The 18,996-nt window shown below is 46.8% G+C and overlaps 1 protein-coding gene across 1 annotated transcript in view; it reads right to left on the bottom strand.

Moving 5' to 3' along the window:
• Nucleotides 1–250: 250 nt before the first annotated feature.
• The window catches only part of COL22A1 (collagen type XXII alpha 1 chain), a gene marked incomplete at its 5' end in the record, with an annotated part of 210,599 nt that continues 191,853 nt past the window's right edge, over nucleotides 251–18,996 (bottom strand). Inside the window, 9 exons of the mRNA XM_083859503.1 lie at nucleotides 251–439; nucleotides 1,362–1,439; nucleotides 1,779–1,961; nucleotides 3,580–3,646; nucleotides 12,020–12,199; nucleotides 12,483–12,527; nucleotides 13,437–13,472; nucleotides 15,268–15,339; nucleotides 17,764–17,817. Coding sequence (XP_083715629.1) covers nucleotides 252–439; nucleotides 1,362–1,439; nucleotides 1,779–1,961; nucleotides 3,580–3,646; nucleotides 12,020–12,199; nucleotides 12,483–12,527; nucleotides 13,437–13,472; nucleotides 15,268–15,339; nucleotides 17,764–17,817 — 903 coding nt within the window. The 3' untranslated portion in view covers nucleotide 251. The remainder of the gene's footprint in view (nucleotides 440–1,361; nucleotides 1,440–1,778; nucleotides 1,962–3,579; nucleotides 3,647–12,019; nucleotides 12,200–12,482; nucleotides 12,528–13,436; nucleotides 13,473–15,267; nucleotides 15,340–17,763; nucleotides 17,818–18,996) is intronic.

The raw sequence follows: 18,996 nt of genomic DNA, 5'->3' as shown, positions 1-18,996 counted from the left end.
TATTTTTAACATTTTAATATGCCCTGATGTTAGAGAAAACAAACAAAACAAACAAAAAATAAGTTCACATATCACATCAAAGATAATAATAATAATAATTATAATTCATAAAAATAATCTGACCGACCGGCAGCATTTGTTGGCTTTAGGAGGCCTCCCGCGAAAGAAACACAGCTGAAGACGTTGGAGAGCTCTTGGCAGGTGTGAGGAATTCAAGTTTTCAAAACAAGTCTGGGGGTGCTCCCTGCACACTACGGCCCTTTGACGTTGGGGGGCCGGGCAGCCAGGCTTGCATAGTAAGCGCACTGAGAGGGGTCACACTGTCCACTGGCTCCCGGGGGCCCCTGGGGCCCCGCCAGACCCGGCACACCGGCTTCACCTTGAGGGCCAGGAGGTCCTGGCATCCCGTCTTTGGCATAACCAGGCTCCCCTGGGAGGCCTGGAATAGAAACAAAATACCCTTTTGGGTGAGTGGCACCAGCATGCAGACGCCCCCAGCATGCAGTACTCAGTACTGTCACTATCTCACAGGAGATAGTTCTCCTGCCAAATAGGCTTGGGTTTGGCTGGAATGTATCTCAGAGTGTCTCCTCTGAAATAAAGACTTCCAATCCCTATGGCAACCTTGGGATGCTCAGCTCCAATATGGTTGCTCTTCCTCTATCTCCATGCTGAAGTCATGGAGCTGCATGAGACAACTAATGGCACACAGTCCTCACAGAGAGGAGGTGAGAATGGGAAAGTGGAGGCAAGAACCAGCCTGGGGAGGTAATGGTGCAGAGCACAGTGGGCACAGTGTTATTTGAAGGCAGTGCAAGGCCAGTCTCCCAAATGCAGACTATGAGGCCTTCCTATAGTTCTTTTCCCAGAAAAACAGTGAAGGCAAAACTGATTAATGATTCCTAATTTCAGACTGCAGACAAACTGCATTTGCTGCTGCTTTGTCAGTAAGAGTAAAGCGGAAGCTGTATCCCCAAGGCACAGGTATTCAATATGACCTTTTATAACATCTGAAGCTGCCTGAACCTCTGGGTTCAGCTCGGTCACAGGAAGACTCTGCCAAGGACAGAGAAAACACTTCACAGTACATCTAATAATTAAAGCTTCACTTTGGATTTGACCCAAAGGTCAGTTAACTCAGCTGTTAACTGAGATGGTTCATTGTACTCATTCATCAGGCTGAGGAAATAAAAGTGGCCGGATATGATGTTAGTGATTTGGTTCTTCCCTTTGGGCCACATTCTACAGAAATTGTGTATGCTGGTTTTATGTCATCCTGATCACCTCTCAAGCACAGCAGAGACCTGTGTCCTGGCAGTGCTTCTAAGTGATGTGTTTGGGGGGTGTTCTGAAAAACACACCTGGAATTCCTGGAGGACCCATTTCCCCTCGTTGGCCAGTGCCAGTATCTCCTTTCTCACCCTTTGCTCCTCTTTCTCCTGTAAAGAGGGAAAGAAAAAATATGCACTGATGAGCATGGTCTGCAGAACTATACACTGTTATAGGTCTTCCATCCACACTGAAGCCAATATACTTGTTAAGAACAGTTCCTAATTGTGGCCAATCCTCTGAGAGGGGACATTAAGTGGGAACAAAGACTTGCCCCACTCTAGTTCTGGCCAGATATGGAACACACCAGCAACTGCTGGTCATATTCAACACCTCTGGTTCAACAGACTGAGGTCACTTCCAACACCTACTAAAAGGAAAGGTGGATGCCAAAGTGGAGTGGACACACCCTTTTATTGGACTGCCCCAACACACCAAGTTTCACTTACCTTTGGGACCAACTGGTCCTGGTGGCCCTTCAGACCCAGTCTGTCCAGGCCGGCCAGGCTCTCCTGGAGGTCCAGTTCTTCCTGGAAGTCCTTCCTTCCCGGGGGGACCAGGAGGTCCTGGTCTGCCATGGGATGCTTTTACCTGTGCAGGCTGTACCTGAGCCAGGATATAGGGTAACTTTGCTGTGAAGACAGGGAAATGGGTTTGTTAGACTAGAAGGCCTGTGCTCCAAGAGATGGAGAGCCGGAACCAGGGGCCTGGTAAAGTCCAAGTACTGTCACAGAATCTTCCAGGGCCACCCATCTTTTGTCCCCCCATAATCCATGACTGTGACTCCCTGATCCTCTCTAAATTATTTCAATCTCATTTCTTGGTAACCTTAACTTTTTCCTACATTTGATACTTTATCATAAACTTTTCTCTCATCCTCTGCTCCTTGTCCTCCGAGAATCTGAAATGTCCCTTCCTTTAGTTGTGCAGATGGCAGATCCCTGTCAAACTCAGACCACTGCAGCTCTGAAAAGGAGAGTCTTTTCCTACTGCTTCTGTTAGGCAGAGATGCCACATGGCTAGTCTGTAGGGAAAAAGCTTTTCTTGTTCCTGGCTGTTCCAGGCAGGCACACACTGTCTGCTATTTCAGTGCTAAGACCCTGAACAACCATGCTGGTTTTAGCTGGGGTGGAGTTAATTTTCTTCCCTGTGGCTGGTATGGGGCTGTGTTTTGGATTTGTGTTGATAATACAGAGATGTTTTTGTTATTGTTGTTATGGCCTGCACAGAGCCAAGGCCTTTTCTGCTTTTCATATGGCCACACTGGGGAGGAAATTTGGGATCAGGGGAGGTTGGGAAGAGACACAGCCAGGACAGGTAACCCAAACTGACCAAAGGGATATTCCAGAGGGGGACATTTGCAGTGATGGTATTTTTCTTCGCAAGTAACCATTACCTGTGATGGAGCCCTGCTCTCCTGGAGATGGCTGAACACCTGCCTGCCCAGGGGAAGCAGGGAATTTATTCCTTGATTTGATTTACTTGTCTGCTTGGCTTTTGCTTTCCCTATTAAACTGTGTTTATTTCAACCCATGAGTTTTCCAGCTTTTACTCTTCTGATTCTGTCCCTGATCCCACTGGTGAGGGGGTGAGTGAGCAGCTGTGTGGGCCTTGGCTGCTGGCTGGGGTTACACCATGGCAACCTTGAGAGCTCATAAAACACTCAGCATCACATAAACGTCCTACAGAATAGAGGGAGAAGAGTGTTCTACCTTCTCTTCATTGACCTTAAATGCTTTCAGACTGGTGTGGATATTGAAGACTGAGAGCATGTAAATAAAATCTGTGTAATAATCACCCCATTGACCTGAGAACTTTAGCATGGAACAAAATGCCTGCAGCTGTGTGTCAGCTGCGTCAAGAGCTGTGTGAGAAGGACTACAGCTCTGCTTCTCTTTGTCAATGGGATCAGTGGTGGTCTGCAATTCACGTACTTTGAGACAAACAGCAAAGTTTCTCACATCCCCTCCAGCCCCTTTTCTTATACTGATGAGTATCAAAAGTCACAGGCAAAAATCAGAAACATTTCTTCCCCAGCTGAGACCTCAAAATAAAGTTTATGATCTACTCTGATTACTTTCTCTGCTACTGCTGGGAACATTGAAGCCTGGGGAACTGTAAAGCACATTTCACTTCACACATCTTCCAAGCAAGCTTGCTGCAGGAAAGCTTCAGGTGCCAGCACAGCTATGGAAAGCATCTTTAATACTCTCAGATCCATCTTCTGGCTTCCTGCTACTGATTACTTACCATCTAGCTGCTTGGATAACTCCTCTTGGATGAGTCTTCTCAAAGTCTCAAGAGATGGGGGTTCTCCCTAAAGAGTCAGAATCACAATGATGAGGCTAGATAACCACAGTCAAGGGATCAGATAGTTATAGGACAAGGGGGAACATTTTTAAACTAAAAGAGGAAAGATTTAGATTAGATGTTAGGAAGAAATTCTTTACTGTGAGGGTGGTGAGGCACTGGAATGGGTTGCCCTGAGAAACTGCAGATGCCCCACACCTGGAGGTGTTCAAGGCAAGTTGGGTGGGCTTTGGAGCAACCCCATCTAGTGGGTGGGATCCCTACCTATGGTGAGTGGGTGGTTGGAACCAGATGATTTTTAAGTTCCTTCAACCCAAACTACTCTGTGGTTCTATGATGTGCAAACTAAGCCTCCAGAAAGGGCTCAGCAAGTGCCATGTCATCGCCCACAGCCCACACAGGGCTGCAGGGTCTGCCTAAAAGAGAAATGTAAAGGGATTCAAAACAATCACAGAATCAATTAGGCTGGAAAAGACCTCTGAGATCATAAAGTCCAGCCTTTGACTGAACACCACCATGTCGAGTAAACCATGGCACTGAGTGAACATCCAGTCTTCCCTTAAACATCTACAGGAACAGTGACTCCACCAATTCCCTGGGCAGCCCATTCCAATATCTAATTATCCCTTTTGTGAAGAAATTCTTTCTAATGCCCAACATAAACCTCCCTGGCACAGTCTGAGACTACGTCCTCTTATCCTGTCACTAGTTGTCTGAGAGAAGAGACTGAAACCCATGTGGACAGGTCCTCCACTTACACAGTTAAAGATCAATAAAATCTCCCCTGAGCCTCCCCTTCTCCAACCAGAATGACACCAGCAAGCTCAGTCTTCACAGGAGTTGGGCTCCAGACTTTTCACCATCTTTATTCTCTTCTCTGGAACCTCAATGTCCATCCTGAACTGAGGGGCCCAGAACAGGACACAGAATATAATGACTGGGGTCCCCAGTGCCCAGCACAGAGGGACAATCACTGCCCTGGTCCTGCTGCCCACACCATTGCTCACACAGAAGGCCAGGGTGACACCGCCCTCCTTGCCCACCTGGGCACACACCAGCTCACATTCAGCCATTGCCAGCCAGCACCCCCAGGGCCTTTCCTGCTGGGCAGCTTTCCTGACACTCTGCCCCAGCCTGGAGCACTGCAGGGGCTTCTTGAGACATGAGGGCAGGACCCAGGCCCGGCTCTTCTTGACCCTCACCCCACTGGGCTCACACCATCAATCCAGCCTGGCCACAGCCTCCCACTGAGCCTTCCTATGTTCCCATACATTGACACTCCTACTGAACATAGTGTCATCACAAATTTACTACTGAATGTAACCTCGATGCCCTTGGCCACATCAGCAGGACACTGAACAGGACTGGCCAATGGGACATCGCTAGTGACTGGACACCAACTCAATGCAGCACCATTGACAGCCACTCTCTGGGCTCAGCCATCCTCACAATTCTTAACCCAGCAAAGAGTGCCCCTGCCCTAGGCTGATGGCTTTTCCAGGACTCTGCTGAGAGACAAAAGCTTTGCTCAAGTCCAGGGAGACCCCATCCACAGTTTTTTCCTCAGCCCTGAGCTGAGTCACGTGCTCCTCAAAGGACACCAGGTTGAGCAGGCAGGACCTGTCTTCCCTAAACCCACCCAGGCTAGGCCTGATCCCTTAGTTGTCCTCTCTGGCCCTGTGATCCCCCTCACAATGATCTGCTCCAGAACCTTGCTGGCCCCAAGGTTGCTGAGAGGCCTGTAGTTCCCCACATCCTCCTTGCAGCTCTTCTTGGCTGTCCACCAGCTCCCTCAGCACCCTTGGGTCCCTTGGGGGACTCCAGGCCAGCCCCATGGACTTGGCAGTGTCTCAGTGGCTCTGCAGGTCACTAACAATTCTGCCAGGATTGCAGGGGCTCCAATCTGCTCCCTGTCCCTGTCTGCTGGCTTAGGGGACTGCCTGTCCTCTGGAGAATTGATCTGCCTGTCAAAGACTGAGGCAAAGAAGGCATCCAGTACTTCAGTCTTTTCCTCATCCTTCATAACCATATTCCTGCCACACATCCAGTAAGGAATGGAGATTTTCCTTCTCACTCCCTTGCAGTAATCTGTGTAGACAAACATTTTTTATTCTCTTTTACAGTAGTGGCCAGATGAAGTGCCAACAGAGCTTTTGCCTTCCTGATTCTCTTTCGACATAAGGTGGGGTCCAAGGTGTGAGATACATGTTGGACTAGGTGGGAAAAGAAGTTTGGCATGACACAGGGCTTCTTTGGAGATGTTTAGGGGAGGAACACAAAAGGTGGGAAAAGGAAGAGCAGCAGATCATTGGGAGAAGAACAAGAATAGATTAAATGGAGGGTAAAGGCCCGAAGAAGGCCTTTGTGACCAAGGAGGTCCCCATGTCTCTCCATGACAAGGAGTGGCTGTGCCCACCAGGCCTTTGTGACCCGCGGTTCATCGTGCCCAGAGGCCATTGTGACACAAGTCCCTGTGGTGACACAGAGGCTCTTGCAGGGCCAAACCCCTGGCGTTGGCACTCCCAGGAGAGCAGCGCTCTGAGGAGGCAGCAGCTCTCTGGCCAGGCAGCAGCTCCTCAGGAGGAAGCAGCTCTCCCGGGTGCCCTTGGCCAGTGTTCCTCAGAGCACGGCCAAGATGCCAAAGAGGCAGAAGGTGAATGCCCACGGCCAGTCCCAGGAGGGGCAGCTGCTGCTGTCCAGGCGGCCAGAGGTGAGGGACGGGCATGGAGGGAGAGGCTGCACTGGGACCTGCAAGGGCAGGGCTGGGGGCAGACACCTTGGGCCAGGCCTGGCCCCAGCCCTTGCTCTGGGCTGGAGCCGGTGCCAGGATGGCCTGGGTGAAGGAATGGCCCAGAGACAGCCAGCGCAGCCGGGAACCCAGCCCAGCCTGGCTGCCGTGGTCAGCACCTGCCTTGGGGGCAGAGCTGGGCTGGCCACCATGCAGGGGGACAGAGTGTCCACACAGCTGCCTCCATCCCACGCCTCCTTTGCTTCCCACAGAGGCCGCCACAGGCAGCAGCGGATGTCACATGGGTGACCATCACACCCCTCCACGGGGACCAGCTGATCCCCAGACAGGACATCGAATGGATCCTCAGAGAACTGAGAGGACAGGAGGACAGCCTGGAGGATGGGCACTCACTGCCCCACATTGGCACAGTCACACGGCCACCAAGACTGTCCGTGTCAGACTTGCCACCTCTCCACGGCCCTCCACTGACAGTGACACCTCCGTGCTGGCTCAGCCCTGAAATGCCCAGAGCAGCCTCGGCAAGGGTCAAGTTGCCCCCTCTGCCAGCAGCCCCAGCAGCCTCTGGGTCCTCTCCCAGAGGCACAGCACGGTCCGTGGGCCCCGTGGCCAGGGGCTACCCAGACCTGGTGCCACCTTCTCCATGGGGCACTCTGGCTGCTGACAGGGCCCGGGTAACACCTTCCCTGCACAGCTCAGCTGAGAGGCTCTGGCCAGGCTCAGGGGCAAGGCAGGGCCATCGCCTGCCACCCCTGCAACGTGCAGGTGGCCTCCCGCTCCGCACAGGGACCCGGCCGGCCTGGAGCCTCCTGGGGCACACCAGGGTGGAGAAGCTCTCTGAGGTGCAGGAAGAGCACGGTGGCAAATCGTCCACAGACCTGTTTAGAGGCCTTGCCCCGTTCCTGTGTGAAGAAAGTCCCACCAAGGCCACCTGCACCCAGAAGCCATCAAGTGTCTGCCAAGAGGCAGATGCAGAGCCCCAGGTGATGCACAGAGCTCCAGGCTTGACCGAAGACTCCACAGCAGACACTGGAAACTCCTCTGAGCTCTTGTCTTGTGCCCAGTTGCCAGAGCAGCAGTCTCTCTCTGACAACTCACAGAGCTTGGAGACTTCTCCAAAAGAGCCAGAGGAAAAGTGGGAGGAGGAGGAGCTTCCAGAAACAGCGTCTGCAGGAGAGGGGGACAGTGACCTACTGAGTGCATTGCTTGCCCCTCTCGAAGAGGAAGAGCCAGAGGCAGCAACATCTGCCCTGGACAAAGATATCAGGGACAAGGGGCACAATGAGGTTTTCCCCATGTCAGAACCTGAGGGATACTCAGACTACTCAGCTTCTCCCTCATCTGGAAGCGCCTCTGAGGACAGGGGAACTCATCAGCTGCCCGAGCAAAGTGCACATGGGAAGCTGCTGTGCACGGGGCCTGAGGATGTTTCAAAGCATCTTCTACATATCGAGGCAGAGGAGCTGGAGAAGTTGGAGGAAGACATCCTCTCCTCCCTGGATCAGGAGAGCCCCTCAGTGCCACACACCCTTGGCAGGTGGACCAAAGACTGCGCAGGAGAGACAGAAAACTACCCACAGCTGTTTGAAGAGCTGTGGTCATTCTTTAACAACAAGGATGTGCCATCCAGGGATGCTGAAATAGACCATCTACTGGCAAAGTTAGATGAAGTAGAGCTCCCTGACAGGAGCAGGCCAGAGAGCACATTTTCCCTCCTAGTGGAAGATGAGGAAGCAGAGCCAGCAGCTTCTCCCCTGGACAGTGATTCCTGCAACAAGGGGCACAGTGAGATCCTCCCTACAGCACTGCCAGAGGACTCAAAGATGTCTGTGATTTGTGCCTTGCCTGCTGTCCCTCAGGACAAGGCTGACACAGCCTGTGTGGATGCTGGCTGTGCCCAGGCCGACCAGGAAAACCCCTGCAGGGCTGCAGAATTGGCTGGGGCTTGCCTGGAGCCTGCCCAGCCCCGAGTACATGGGGTCCCTGCTTCCACTGCTGGCCTGGCCACTGCCCCACAGCCCCCAGCCCCACGGCCATGGCGCTCCATGCTCAGGACGGCCCAGCGGGCTCTGTGCCAGCTCTTCTCTTTCTGCTGCCTCAGGGGGCAAAGAGAGGACTGAGCCCAGTGACAGCACCAGGGCAATGCCCACAAATGACTGTTCACTCTGAGGCAACCACTTGCCAAAGGTGCGTCCTGCTGCCAACCCCAGGCCCTCAGCCCCAGGCCAGTTGCAGGGCAGCCTGGTCGAAAGGAGCCAGCTGAGGGAGGATGACAGCGCTGCACTGTAGAACCTGACAGAAGATGACTTTAGGCCACGTCTGCATTGTGAGGGTGCATCCCCTAAGCTGCATTAGGAGATGAGAAATGCTCCTTCAGCCTCAGCACTGCAGGCAAAGGAAGGCATCACCATCCTCCTTTCACATGGAAAACAGGGAAACACCTCCCTGGATAACCCTGACAGGGACCGGAGAAAGGTGTAAACCCTGGAACACCAACACCTCCAAAAAACCACTAGGACCTCCAGTGCAGAGAAATGCAGGCTGAGGAAGGACTAACAGGACTCCACTAGAGCCAAGCGACTTGGATTTTCGTCTGCTTGATCTCTCCCTCACCTCCTTTTTACCCTGCTTTCCATTTCACCCTTCCCTTTCCTATCCCATTCCACCTCTCTACTCCACATTTATTGTCTAATAAATTCCCCATTGTTGACTTTGGTAGATGGTCTCATTGGCACTTCATTCATGCACAGGCACTTCTCACTAATCCCATCTCAACAGGGGCACACATCTGCACACAGCGCTCCAGGTGTGGCCTCCCCAGTGCCCAGCACAGAGGGACAGTCACTGCCCTGGTCCTGCTGCCCACACCATTGCTCACACAGAAGGCCAGGGTGCCACCGCCCTCCTTTCCCACCTGGGCACACACCAGCTCACATTCAGCCATTGTCAGCAGCACTCTCAGGGCCTTTCCTGCTGGGCAGTTTTCCTGACACTCTGCCCCAGCCTGGAGCACTGCAGGGGCTTCTTGGGACATGAGGGCAGGACCCAGACTTGCTATTCTTGACCCCACTGGGCTCACACCATCAATCCAGCCTGGCCACAGCCCCCCACTGAGCCTTCCTACGCTCCCACACATCAACACTCCCACTCAGCTTAGTGTCATCACAAATTTACTACTGAATGTACCCTCAATGCCCTTGGAGACATTAGCAGGACAAACACTGAACAGGACTGAACACAGGGGATACTGCTAGTGACTGGACACCAACTCAATGCAGCACCATTTACAGCAACTCTCTGGGCCCAGCCATCCTCACCGTCCTTAACCCAGCAAAGAGTACTCCTGCATAAGACCTGGGCTGATGGATTTTCCTGGACTGTACTTTGAAGATGGAGTCAAAGGCACTCTCAGCTGGTGGCAAAGCATTTGCTCAGTGGTTTACGCAGGGAGCCTGGTTTGAGGCAGTAGTTGCAGCACTCTTCCCATCTCCATCCTTAAAATAATCTCCTTCCTATGCACCAATAAGACAAGTTGAAGAAATTACATCAGAAGACATGTCTGCCCTACCAGATGACATTGGAGATCCCACATTATTTTTCATCATGGCATGTTTCCTCGCAGAGAGATGTACACCAAGGGTTCTAATGCTGGCTATCTGGACTTGCTAAAAAAACTCATATTGGATGCATCCCCTGCCAACAGGCCTTATCGCAGGAAACAGAAGCCAGTTTATGGATATGATACCTATTCTCCCAAACCAGTACAAGATTTTGCCTGATTTCAGGCTGTTGAAGGGACACATGTGATGTAACTGCCTGGCCTTGGCTTCCTACCAGCCCTCAAGGCACAGTATCTTTCATCCTTTCTCTTAGTTCTTTTGTGCTGTTGCTGTTGTACAGCTGTAATAGCTGTAAAAACTCAAATTAATGTGAACAATAACTGTGGATTATGCAACTAAAAAAATTACAGAAGAATTTTTATAGGTGGATGATTTTTTTAGATTGTGGCTTTCCAAGTAAATAATAATTAAAACAATGTTTTAGGGTAGCCAGGCTCTTTCCTTTGCAAAAACTCAAAAGAAAATTGTAGCTACATTTAAACAATAAACCATTTTCAAGCAGCAACATCAAACTGTTTTATAAACCAGAAAGTAAGATGTTCCACTTGGAATACACTTTTCTCTCTTTTTGGCTAAAATTATTCTTTGCACTTCTGCCAGTTTTGAAGATACTTCTGGTCAACCTAAAGACTGCATTCTTTTTTGTGTCAGCTGCTTGCAAAAGTGTTGCTTTTCCCTCACACTTCCTTTTTTAACATACAAGGATGCAGTTTGTGTCCTCTATGTTTATGAAAACCTAGTGAGCTCTTCTGAGTCAAAAATTATTCTGCAATTAAAAAGTGATATTTTGTTAAATAGCTAAGTGACATTTCAGTTTAATCAATAGCATTGCTAGTAAATAGAGAGTTGGTCTATTTGTCACCTCCTTCCTGTCACAAATTTTGCATGAGAAAAAGATGTGTTGCTGGTGACAAAAGAAACAATTTTGTCATTAAGTACTAAGCATTTTGGATGGCTCTTAGTGTGTATCCCATTAAGTAAACGTAATTGTGGAGCTTATTTTAAAAGCGTACAAATTATCTTCTCAAGTTTTAACCCTATTAGTTAAATTAAGTTTCCATAATCATCGCTTGATTTCACACACAAAAAAAATACTTTGTCTAAAATTTAGTCAGCGTTTACATCAGAGATTATTCTCTGTTTATTCTCCTCTAAGATGATCTCCAATTCATCCCCAGGACGGGCACAGTGGTTTCACTGCTGTTGGTAGTTTTTCTCATTTTGTAACATAAACCACCCTCAGGCGTTCTCAGTAGGGAGATTGTTTCCCAACAGAGGGGAGGAAAAAGAAAAAAAAGAGGGAGAACATTAAACAAAAATAGTATTTCATGAATTCTGATAAGCTGACTCCAGGATTTCCAGGAATAGAGCAGTGACCTTTCCAGGGCTCAGCATTTTGTCTCTCATAACAACCAGAAGCAGAGGAAGGTGTTAGTCCTCTGCAGGAGTGATACATTTTTTTTATTGCCCTTATCGAAAGAATCTTTTTTAGACTTCTGTCATGGAGCACATGGAGTACATGGAGAACATGAAGAACATGGCATTCATACTCCTGCCATGGCCACCATCACAGGACCTGATTGAGGCATTTAGGGGTAAAAGCTGTCAGCAACTGGCCATGCTGACTATGGGTCTGGATTACTCAGCTCTCCTGAAATGAAAGTCAACACCCCCACAAACCTTCCCCAACTTCCATCCATGGGAATGTCCAAGACCAGGTTGGACAGAGCTTGGAGCAGCCTGATTAGTGGAAGGTGACCCTGCCCATGGAAGGGGGTTGGAACTAAATGGTCTTTAAGGTTTCTTCTAACCCAAACCACTCTATGATGCTGTGATTCCCCGAGATATGCTATAGCTCCCCTTTTTATGGGTATCAAGAGCTAAAAACACTGTCTCCCCATTATTACACGCTCCTGCTCCAGTTTCTGTCAGCCTCAATATACTCTGAGGCACTTTACTGATCCCTGAGGCAGGAAAATTCCTGTACAAAGCCTTTCTCTGGAAATCTTACCCTTGGTCCTGGAAATCCTGGCTGTCCTGGAGGACCAGGAGGTCCAATTTGCCCGGTGTCTCCTGGAGGTCCGTGGGGACCCATCAGTCCTGGATGGCCCTTATGACCAGGTATCCCAGGATCACCTGGAGGACCCTTTTCTCCTCGAAGGCCTTTTTCACCTTTGATGCCAGGCTCGCCCTAAGGGAAAAGAAGGACATTACCACCACGAAATAAGAGGCAAACTTCTGATTTCCAAACACAGAGAAACACTCATAGCTGAGCTGGCACAGTTGCTGAGTACAACATCTGGTGCACTACAAATGATCCACAAATTATTAGTGACAGAGAATGATTAACGAGAGACCTGGGAGATTGGGAAGCACTGGTTTCAGTTTATATGACCTCTGCTCCCAGCCCCTAACCCAAAATAGCTCTCTTTATTTCAACATAATGAACTAACTAGTAATGTTCTCCAACTTACCCTCTCTCCTTTGGAGCCAATGGCACCTTGTTTCCCTGGTGTGCCCTGCAACAAAATGAAGGCAAACATAAAAGAACAATTCAAATTAAGTAATGAAACATATGCCTTTGTAATGATTCCTGTGACCCAAAGAAAATGTATTTCCATGACAGCCCCATAGTTATTTCCTGAGAGCTTTCTCTTTTGCTCTCAATTATCAACAATTTAAAAAAAAAAAAAAATGACATGCAAGTTGAGAGGGGTGATTCTCCTCCTCCACTTCTCTTTGGTGAGATCCCACCTGGAGTACTGTGTCCGCTTCCGATGCCAGAATATATGCAAAGACATGAACCTGTTGGAGCAAGTTCAGATGAGGACACAAAGATGGTCACAGGGCTGGAGCACCTCTGCTGTGGATTCAGGCTGAGAGAGCTGGGGTTGTTCAGCCTGAAGGAGAGAAGGTTCTGGGGGAACCTTAGAGTCTCTTCCAGTAATAAAAGGAGGTTTATAAGAAAAATGGGGATGAACTTTCCTGTCAGGGTATCACTACTTCTTTGAAGTGATAGGACAAGAGGTAAATGGCTTCACAATCAGAGAGGGTGATATTTGGTAGAAATTTTTCACTGTGAGGCTGGTGAGGCACTGGAACAGGTTGTCTAGAGAAGTTGTGAATGTCCCATCTCTGGAACAGTTCAAGGTCACATTGAATGGGGTTCTGAGTAACCAGGTTTAGTGGAAGGTGTCTCTGCCCCTGGCAGGGTGGGTGGAAATAGGTGATATTTAAGATCTCTTCCAACCCAAACCATTCTATTAAAACAAAACAAAACAAAACAAAAAAAAAAAAAAAAAAAAAAAAAAAAAAAAAAAAAAAAAAAAAAAAACACACAACAGTTTGCTGGAACCCTGGTAACACTCTTGATGATTTTTGTCCCATGACACCAGCTCTATATTGAAACAACTGGAAATTTTACTTACCTCTTTCCCAGGAGGACCTTTCTCTCCTGGCTCTCCCTACGACACAGAAAGTGGATTTAGCATCACACTGGAGGAGTTAGGAGACTCCAACTAATAACCAGAAGTCTTTCTTTGTGTTAACAACATGAGTTTTCTTCTACACAGTAGCAGGTTTGCATGATTTATCCTTATCCTACTGCTATTGGTCATTCCTGGATAGACACTACTATTTGGAAAGCATTTTTTAGTGAATTTGCACCCCATGTAAACATAAAGAACATGAAGTAATTTCTAACAAACCAGCTGAGATGTTTCACTGAAAGTGTGTTCCTGCCTTCAATACATTTTGTTCCTTTTTCTTACCAACAATTCCAACACTTCATACACTTTATATAGTCTTATTTAACTTAAGGAGCACCAACATCATACCCATAAGAATCTGAAGATGTAAATGAAGTAAATTTTGTAAGTAGAAGTACATCTTGTATTACACCAGCTGGAAAAACACATACAGAGACAGCTGATAAAGGAATTTTAAGCCTAAATGCTCACCTGTTCTTTCAGAATTATATTAAATAATCTTAATTTGAATAAGCACCCTCATAGATGTTTTATACATATATATAGTTATACATAGAAATAATTTTCTTTGTGTTTATAACATGATTATTAGACAATACAGTTTCCATTTTAGTATTTCAATGGAAAAAAAAAAATCACTGCAGCCCTGAACTGCAGATAAAGCAAAATAAACATTAAATTCATTATTGCTGAAATTCTGGGCACTTTCCCATACCATGTATAGAAAAAATAATCTTTCTGTTTGCAGCCAACACACATGATCATATCTATAACATGCATGCAGGTGGCATTTTCCCCTGGAAACACAACATTTTCAGCTGTGTTAGCATCCAAACACATATCCATGAGAAATGAAACTAATGAGAAATGTGTGATCCAAATTAGGCTGCATTAAACACACCCGAGTTTTCCTAAGGGCCACTTCAATTTTAAATGGCCACTATGTTTGCTGCTTAAAATTAATTGTCCAGAGAAATATTTCTTTCTCCTCTTTTCATCCAAAAGCTCCCTTTCAAATTATAAAATAAAATATTAAAAAATACAGAAGGGAACAAGAACCATCCTGTGAAAGATTCAGCTCTGCTAGAGACACATAAAAATCTTTTAAATCTCATATTTTGTCCCAACAAATCTAGAAATAATAATAAAAAAAAAATTACCTAACAGTCACTTTTTTCTATCCTTCCAGTATAATTTAACATTTTTTGCTCACCTTGAAATGTGTAAAGATATTGGATTCTGATGCTATGATATTGTCATGGGTATAGTACAATAATACACATTATTTATTATTATAGATCACTTTGGGAGACATATGAATGCTTTAATTTCAATGTACCTCTTTTGTTGATAACAAAGGAATTTCCCTCAGAATAGCAAATATCAGAAATACCTGCTGTATTATCATCAGCACTCACAATTTCCTTATTTAGTCCATCTAAGGTTCATGCAGAAGTGTAGTCTGAGAACTTAAATACCCCACACCTCCATTAAGAAGACTATTGAAGGAGTCTGATTAATGCATATATTATCAGGGCTGACTGGCAGGTACCAGCTCCAAACATGAGATTATGGTTGCTCATTCATATGAAAAATGTTATTTTTGCAGTCCAGTTTCCTTTGGAAGTAAAATGATATGGCTTCTGCATTTGTCGGATCTCCTGCTTCTGCTTTTTTTTTAACCTAACTGAGCATTACTACATCCCATCTTCCTGTCTAACACTTAAAATCAGGTAAAGAGAAGATCTAATCCATCCCCAGACATACTTACAGGTGGTCCTCGGGGTCCTATAAAGCCAGGGAGTCCTGGGCTGCCCGTTTCTCCTTTATTTCCTTTGGGACCCTTAGGACAGAAATGAGACGGACACTAGCAGCCCTTTCCCCAGCACCCCTTTCTCAGTATATCATTTTCAGATACACTGGAACTGGGAAATTTCAGTTCAGCAGCAGGACTCCCGAAACTGACCAGGAAGAAGAGAGTATTTTAGAAAAGCAGGTTGCAGGCATTGTGCTTGCCTTATTAATAAGCTATGCAGGGTCCCTGGGAGAAGATGAAAAGGCAGGGATAGTTATGGCAGGGGTAGGAGGTGTGTTCCATGGTTGTTGTGGTGTCACAGGGTTTATAAGGGCGTGTTGAGAGTGGAAATTCTGTGATGGGTGATGACAGGAAAACAGTGCATATAGTTATACTCCTCAAACCCAAGAATACAACCAACAGACAGCTACAGGGCTTCTCCTTTGCCTTTATTTCCAGATTAAATTTATAAAATATCTGTCTTTCACTTATCTCTTGTGATATTATGTCAAACTGTCCCTTTTACCTTGCAGATCAGGGCAGCTGAAGTGACAGTTCATGATGCAAACTGTTTCATGCACACTTCTGATGTGGTTTTAACTCTTAGTTTAACCTTTATTTTCAGAACTTTTTCAGTTCAGAACATAGCCCTTTTTCTTCTTAGAATAAAATTCATGCAAAGTGAGCACCAATGAGCCTGACAGGCACAAAGCACATGGATTTGGGGTGTGCAAGTTGCCCTGGAGACTTCAGGGGCTGGACTCTGTTGCTGTGTGTGGGTTTAAGCATGAGCAAGTGTGAACTGTGATGGGCACTGTCAAACAACAAACACAAAAGGAGAAGGCTCCTAGTAGGTTTTACCTTGTGATTACAAGTCAGCAATGATGAAGGTGGAAAAAAAACAAACCATCCTTATCACCATAACCTTCCTCACCTTCCTTTTTTTCAAAATAGAAATATAAAATATTGGCTTGTCATGCCACACTGTGAAGGAAATTAGTGCATTTCAAAATAAATGGATTTATGTACAGCACAAGGAGACACTTCCCATAATAACCTTTATAAAAAGGAGAGGATTCATTTTAATGACAGAGAAAGACAATGATGAGATGACTGTCTGTTCTGCTGACCAACACCGTCTCATTGTTTCCCCTTCCTCATCCATCTGACTTTATCCTTTTTCAATCTCCTATGTTATTTTTGGACTCTAAATCCTCTGGAGCAAAGGCAGCTGTGGTGCTGTTTGTGCAGGAAGCTGCCTGGTGAGTCCCAGGGTCACATCAGATAGGTACAGTGATAACACTATGATGATTAAAATAATAATCCTCACTTGGCATTCACAAGGCATCCCAAAGCCACAGAGACCTGATAAAGACCAAGAGGGTAAAATAGCAGTGATAGGAATTGGGAACAGGGGTGAGTGTAATGAAAAGAAGAAAAGAAGTTTGCAAAGGCAAGAGCAAGGATCCATGGGGCAAGAAGCAATGGCAGCAGTCCCATGAAGGTAAGAAGAGCTTATGTCAAGGACAAAAAGCCTGTGGCACTTATTTTTCGATGCAGAAAGGCTCTCAGACTGCACCCCCTGTCCCACCTCCCCACACAGAGAGGTGATATTTGCTTCTCTGAGACATCCCTGCAGATGCTTGATCAGGGCACACGTCTGTGGCAAGGCTGGGGTGGCTTTATGGCATTGCAAGGGTCATAAAGACGAAAGTCCTGTAGCAGCTTTTCACATTCCTCCTGCTCTGCCTTTGTTTCCCTACTAATACAACAGTCCAGCAAGCTGTACTGTCTCCATGGGCAAAGAGAGGGAAGAGCTCTGCATTGTGATAGATGCTACTGTACACAAGGGAATATTTGCAAGGATGTGCTGAATTCTGAACAATTTTCAGCAACAGAAAAAACAGAAAAAACACAAAAAAACCCCAACCAAACCACCAGCTCCTCACTGTCCTTCTTACAGCTTTTCATTTCCAAGCTGTTCTTCCCCACAGGATGGCCTCAGGGGAGTTTCATTATGCTTCTTGATCCTGGTTTACTGCCCACTGTCTGCTCTTCCCTCAAGTGCCTGCGAGGATTTTTCTGCTGCCACTACTCCTCGATGGCAGCCTGCCAACTCCCCGAGGCCCTCTCCTTCCTTGTGACAACTCTCTGCTGGCTGCACGCTCTCTGCTTGGCAAAATTAAATCTACTGGTGAGGATGAGGTATGCCAATCTTTTCTCCATGCTAGGCAATCAATCATTTCCATTTGCTGTGAACACTTAACTTTCTCTGGGAAAAGTGATGACCCAGCTAGCATCTCAATTCCAGGAAAGGAGCCAAACCCCCTTCAAAGTTGTGGCCAGCCAGTGATTTTCAGATCTTCAGACATGGAAAGCTCAGGGATGGTAACCAGCTACACATAATCCACTCCACCTACACTTCATCAGTCACCTCTCCTGGCTGCATGAGTTTCCCTTTGTGCTACTTACTGGGATACCTGCTGGGCCAGGTTCTCCTGCAGCTCCAGGCACTCCATTCTTGCCCTGTGTCAAAAGGAAAAAGGTTAGTGATGTAATGCATACTAAAACTAGAAATATTCAGCTACGCCTCCACCAGCAGGGATTTCTTTAGCATTGTTCAGTCTCCTCTCCTGACAGACTGTGAAGTATCTTATTTCCAAATGACTTCACAGTTTCTGCATCCCTGATTGCATGGCTGATCTCAGGAAAAAATTGAGATGTGGACCCAAATCCACAGGCCTGAGGAGGACCAAACCAGCATTTATTCTCCTTCTCCTTTCCTTTACCCTTGTCCTTTTCATATCCAGCATCCTTCTGGATGGATGGAGACACCTCCTCTGGCTGGTCCAAGTCACCACTGTTCAGACGAGACTCTTTTTAATCATCTCCTTTTTTGAGGAATGGAGAGAAACACTTGTTCTAAAGTTTTGAAGCATTTAATTTTTACCCAACACCAGACAACTCAGAAGGAGCCAAAACATCCTTTAAAAGGACCTGTTTCTCACTGTTCCTTAAGAAAGCAGCTGAGATGATCATCTATGAAGATTGGTGAGATGAAAGTTTACACTCTTCTCTCAACTCACCATGCAGAGCTGTTTTTCCCCTCACTGGGGTTGATCATAAAGACCAGCCTGTCAATATTCAAAATTATGCCTCACACTCATTTTTAGGGGAAAAAAAAAAAAAAAAAAAACCACCACAAAGAAGAGGAAGAACAAGAGGAACTAATACTTGGCCCTCCAACATACAAAATCCCAAGTATCTGTTCTGCAAAGAATACGGCCTGGAGTCATGATAGCTTTTATCTCTTCAAATATTTTTTACTCACTGCTAGTGTTGTGCAGGGGCATGACACGTTAGTGAGTGATGCCAGCAGTACAGGAGTAATGAGAAATTATGAGGTAGACACAGGAGGTTTCCTTATGTTCCTGCAGTCTAATCTAAACCCCAACCCCACCCCCAGCTTGGAGGGACCTGCAGCTCCAACTTCTGGAATTGCTGAGTCAGCATTTCTACCCCCCTGATCGTTCTGTAGAATCTGTTTCACTACCAGGTACCAAGAAGGAAAGGAACTCACTCATTGCAACACACTAAAGATGTGCTTTGGTTCAGCAACAGAGATCTCGATTCAGATTTCATAAGGATTAATTTCAAAGACAGAATTTTAAACCCTTTGAAATTAATAAAAGTAATTTCTGAGCC

This window comes from Zosterops lateralis (assembly GCF_965231275.1).
Source record: "Zosterops lateralis genome assembly, chromosome: 1".
In the NCBI taxonomy this organism is placed as follows: Eukaryota; Metazoa; Chordata; class Aves; order Passeriformes; family Zosteropidae; genus Zosterops; species Zosterops lateralis.
Note: the sequence above shows the minus strand (reverse complement) of the source record. Positions and strands in the feature narration are given on the sequence as shown.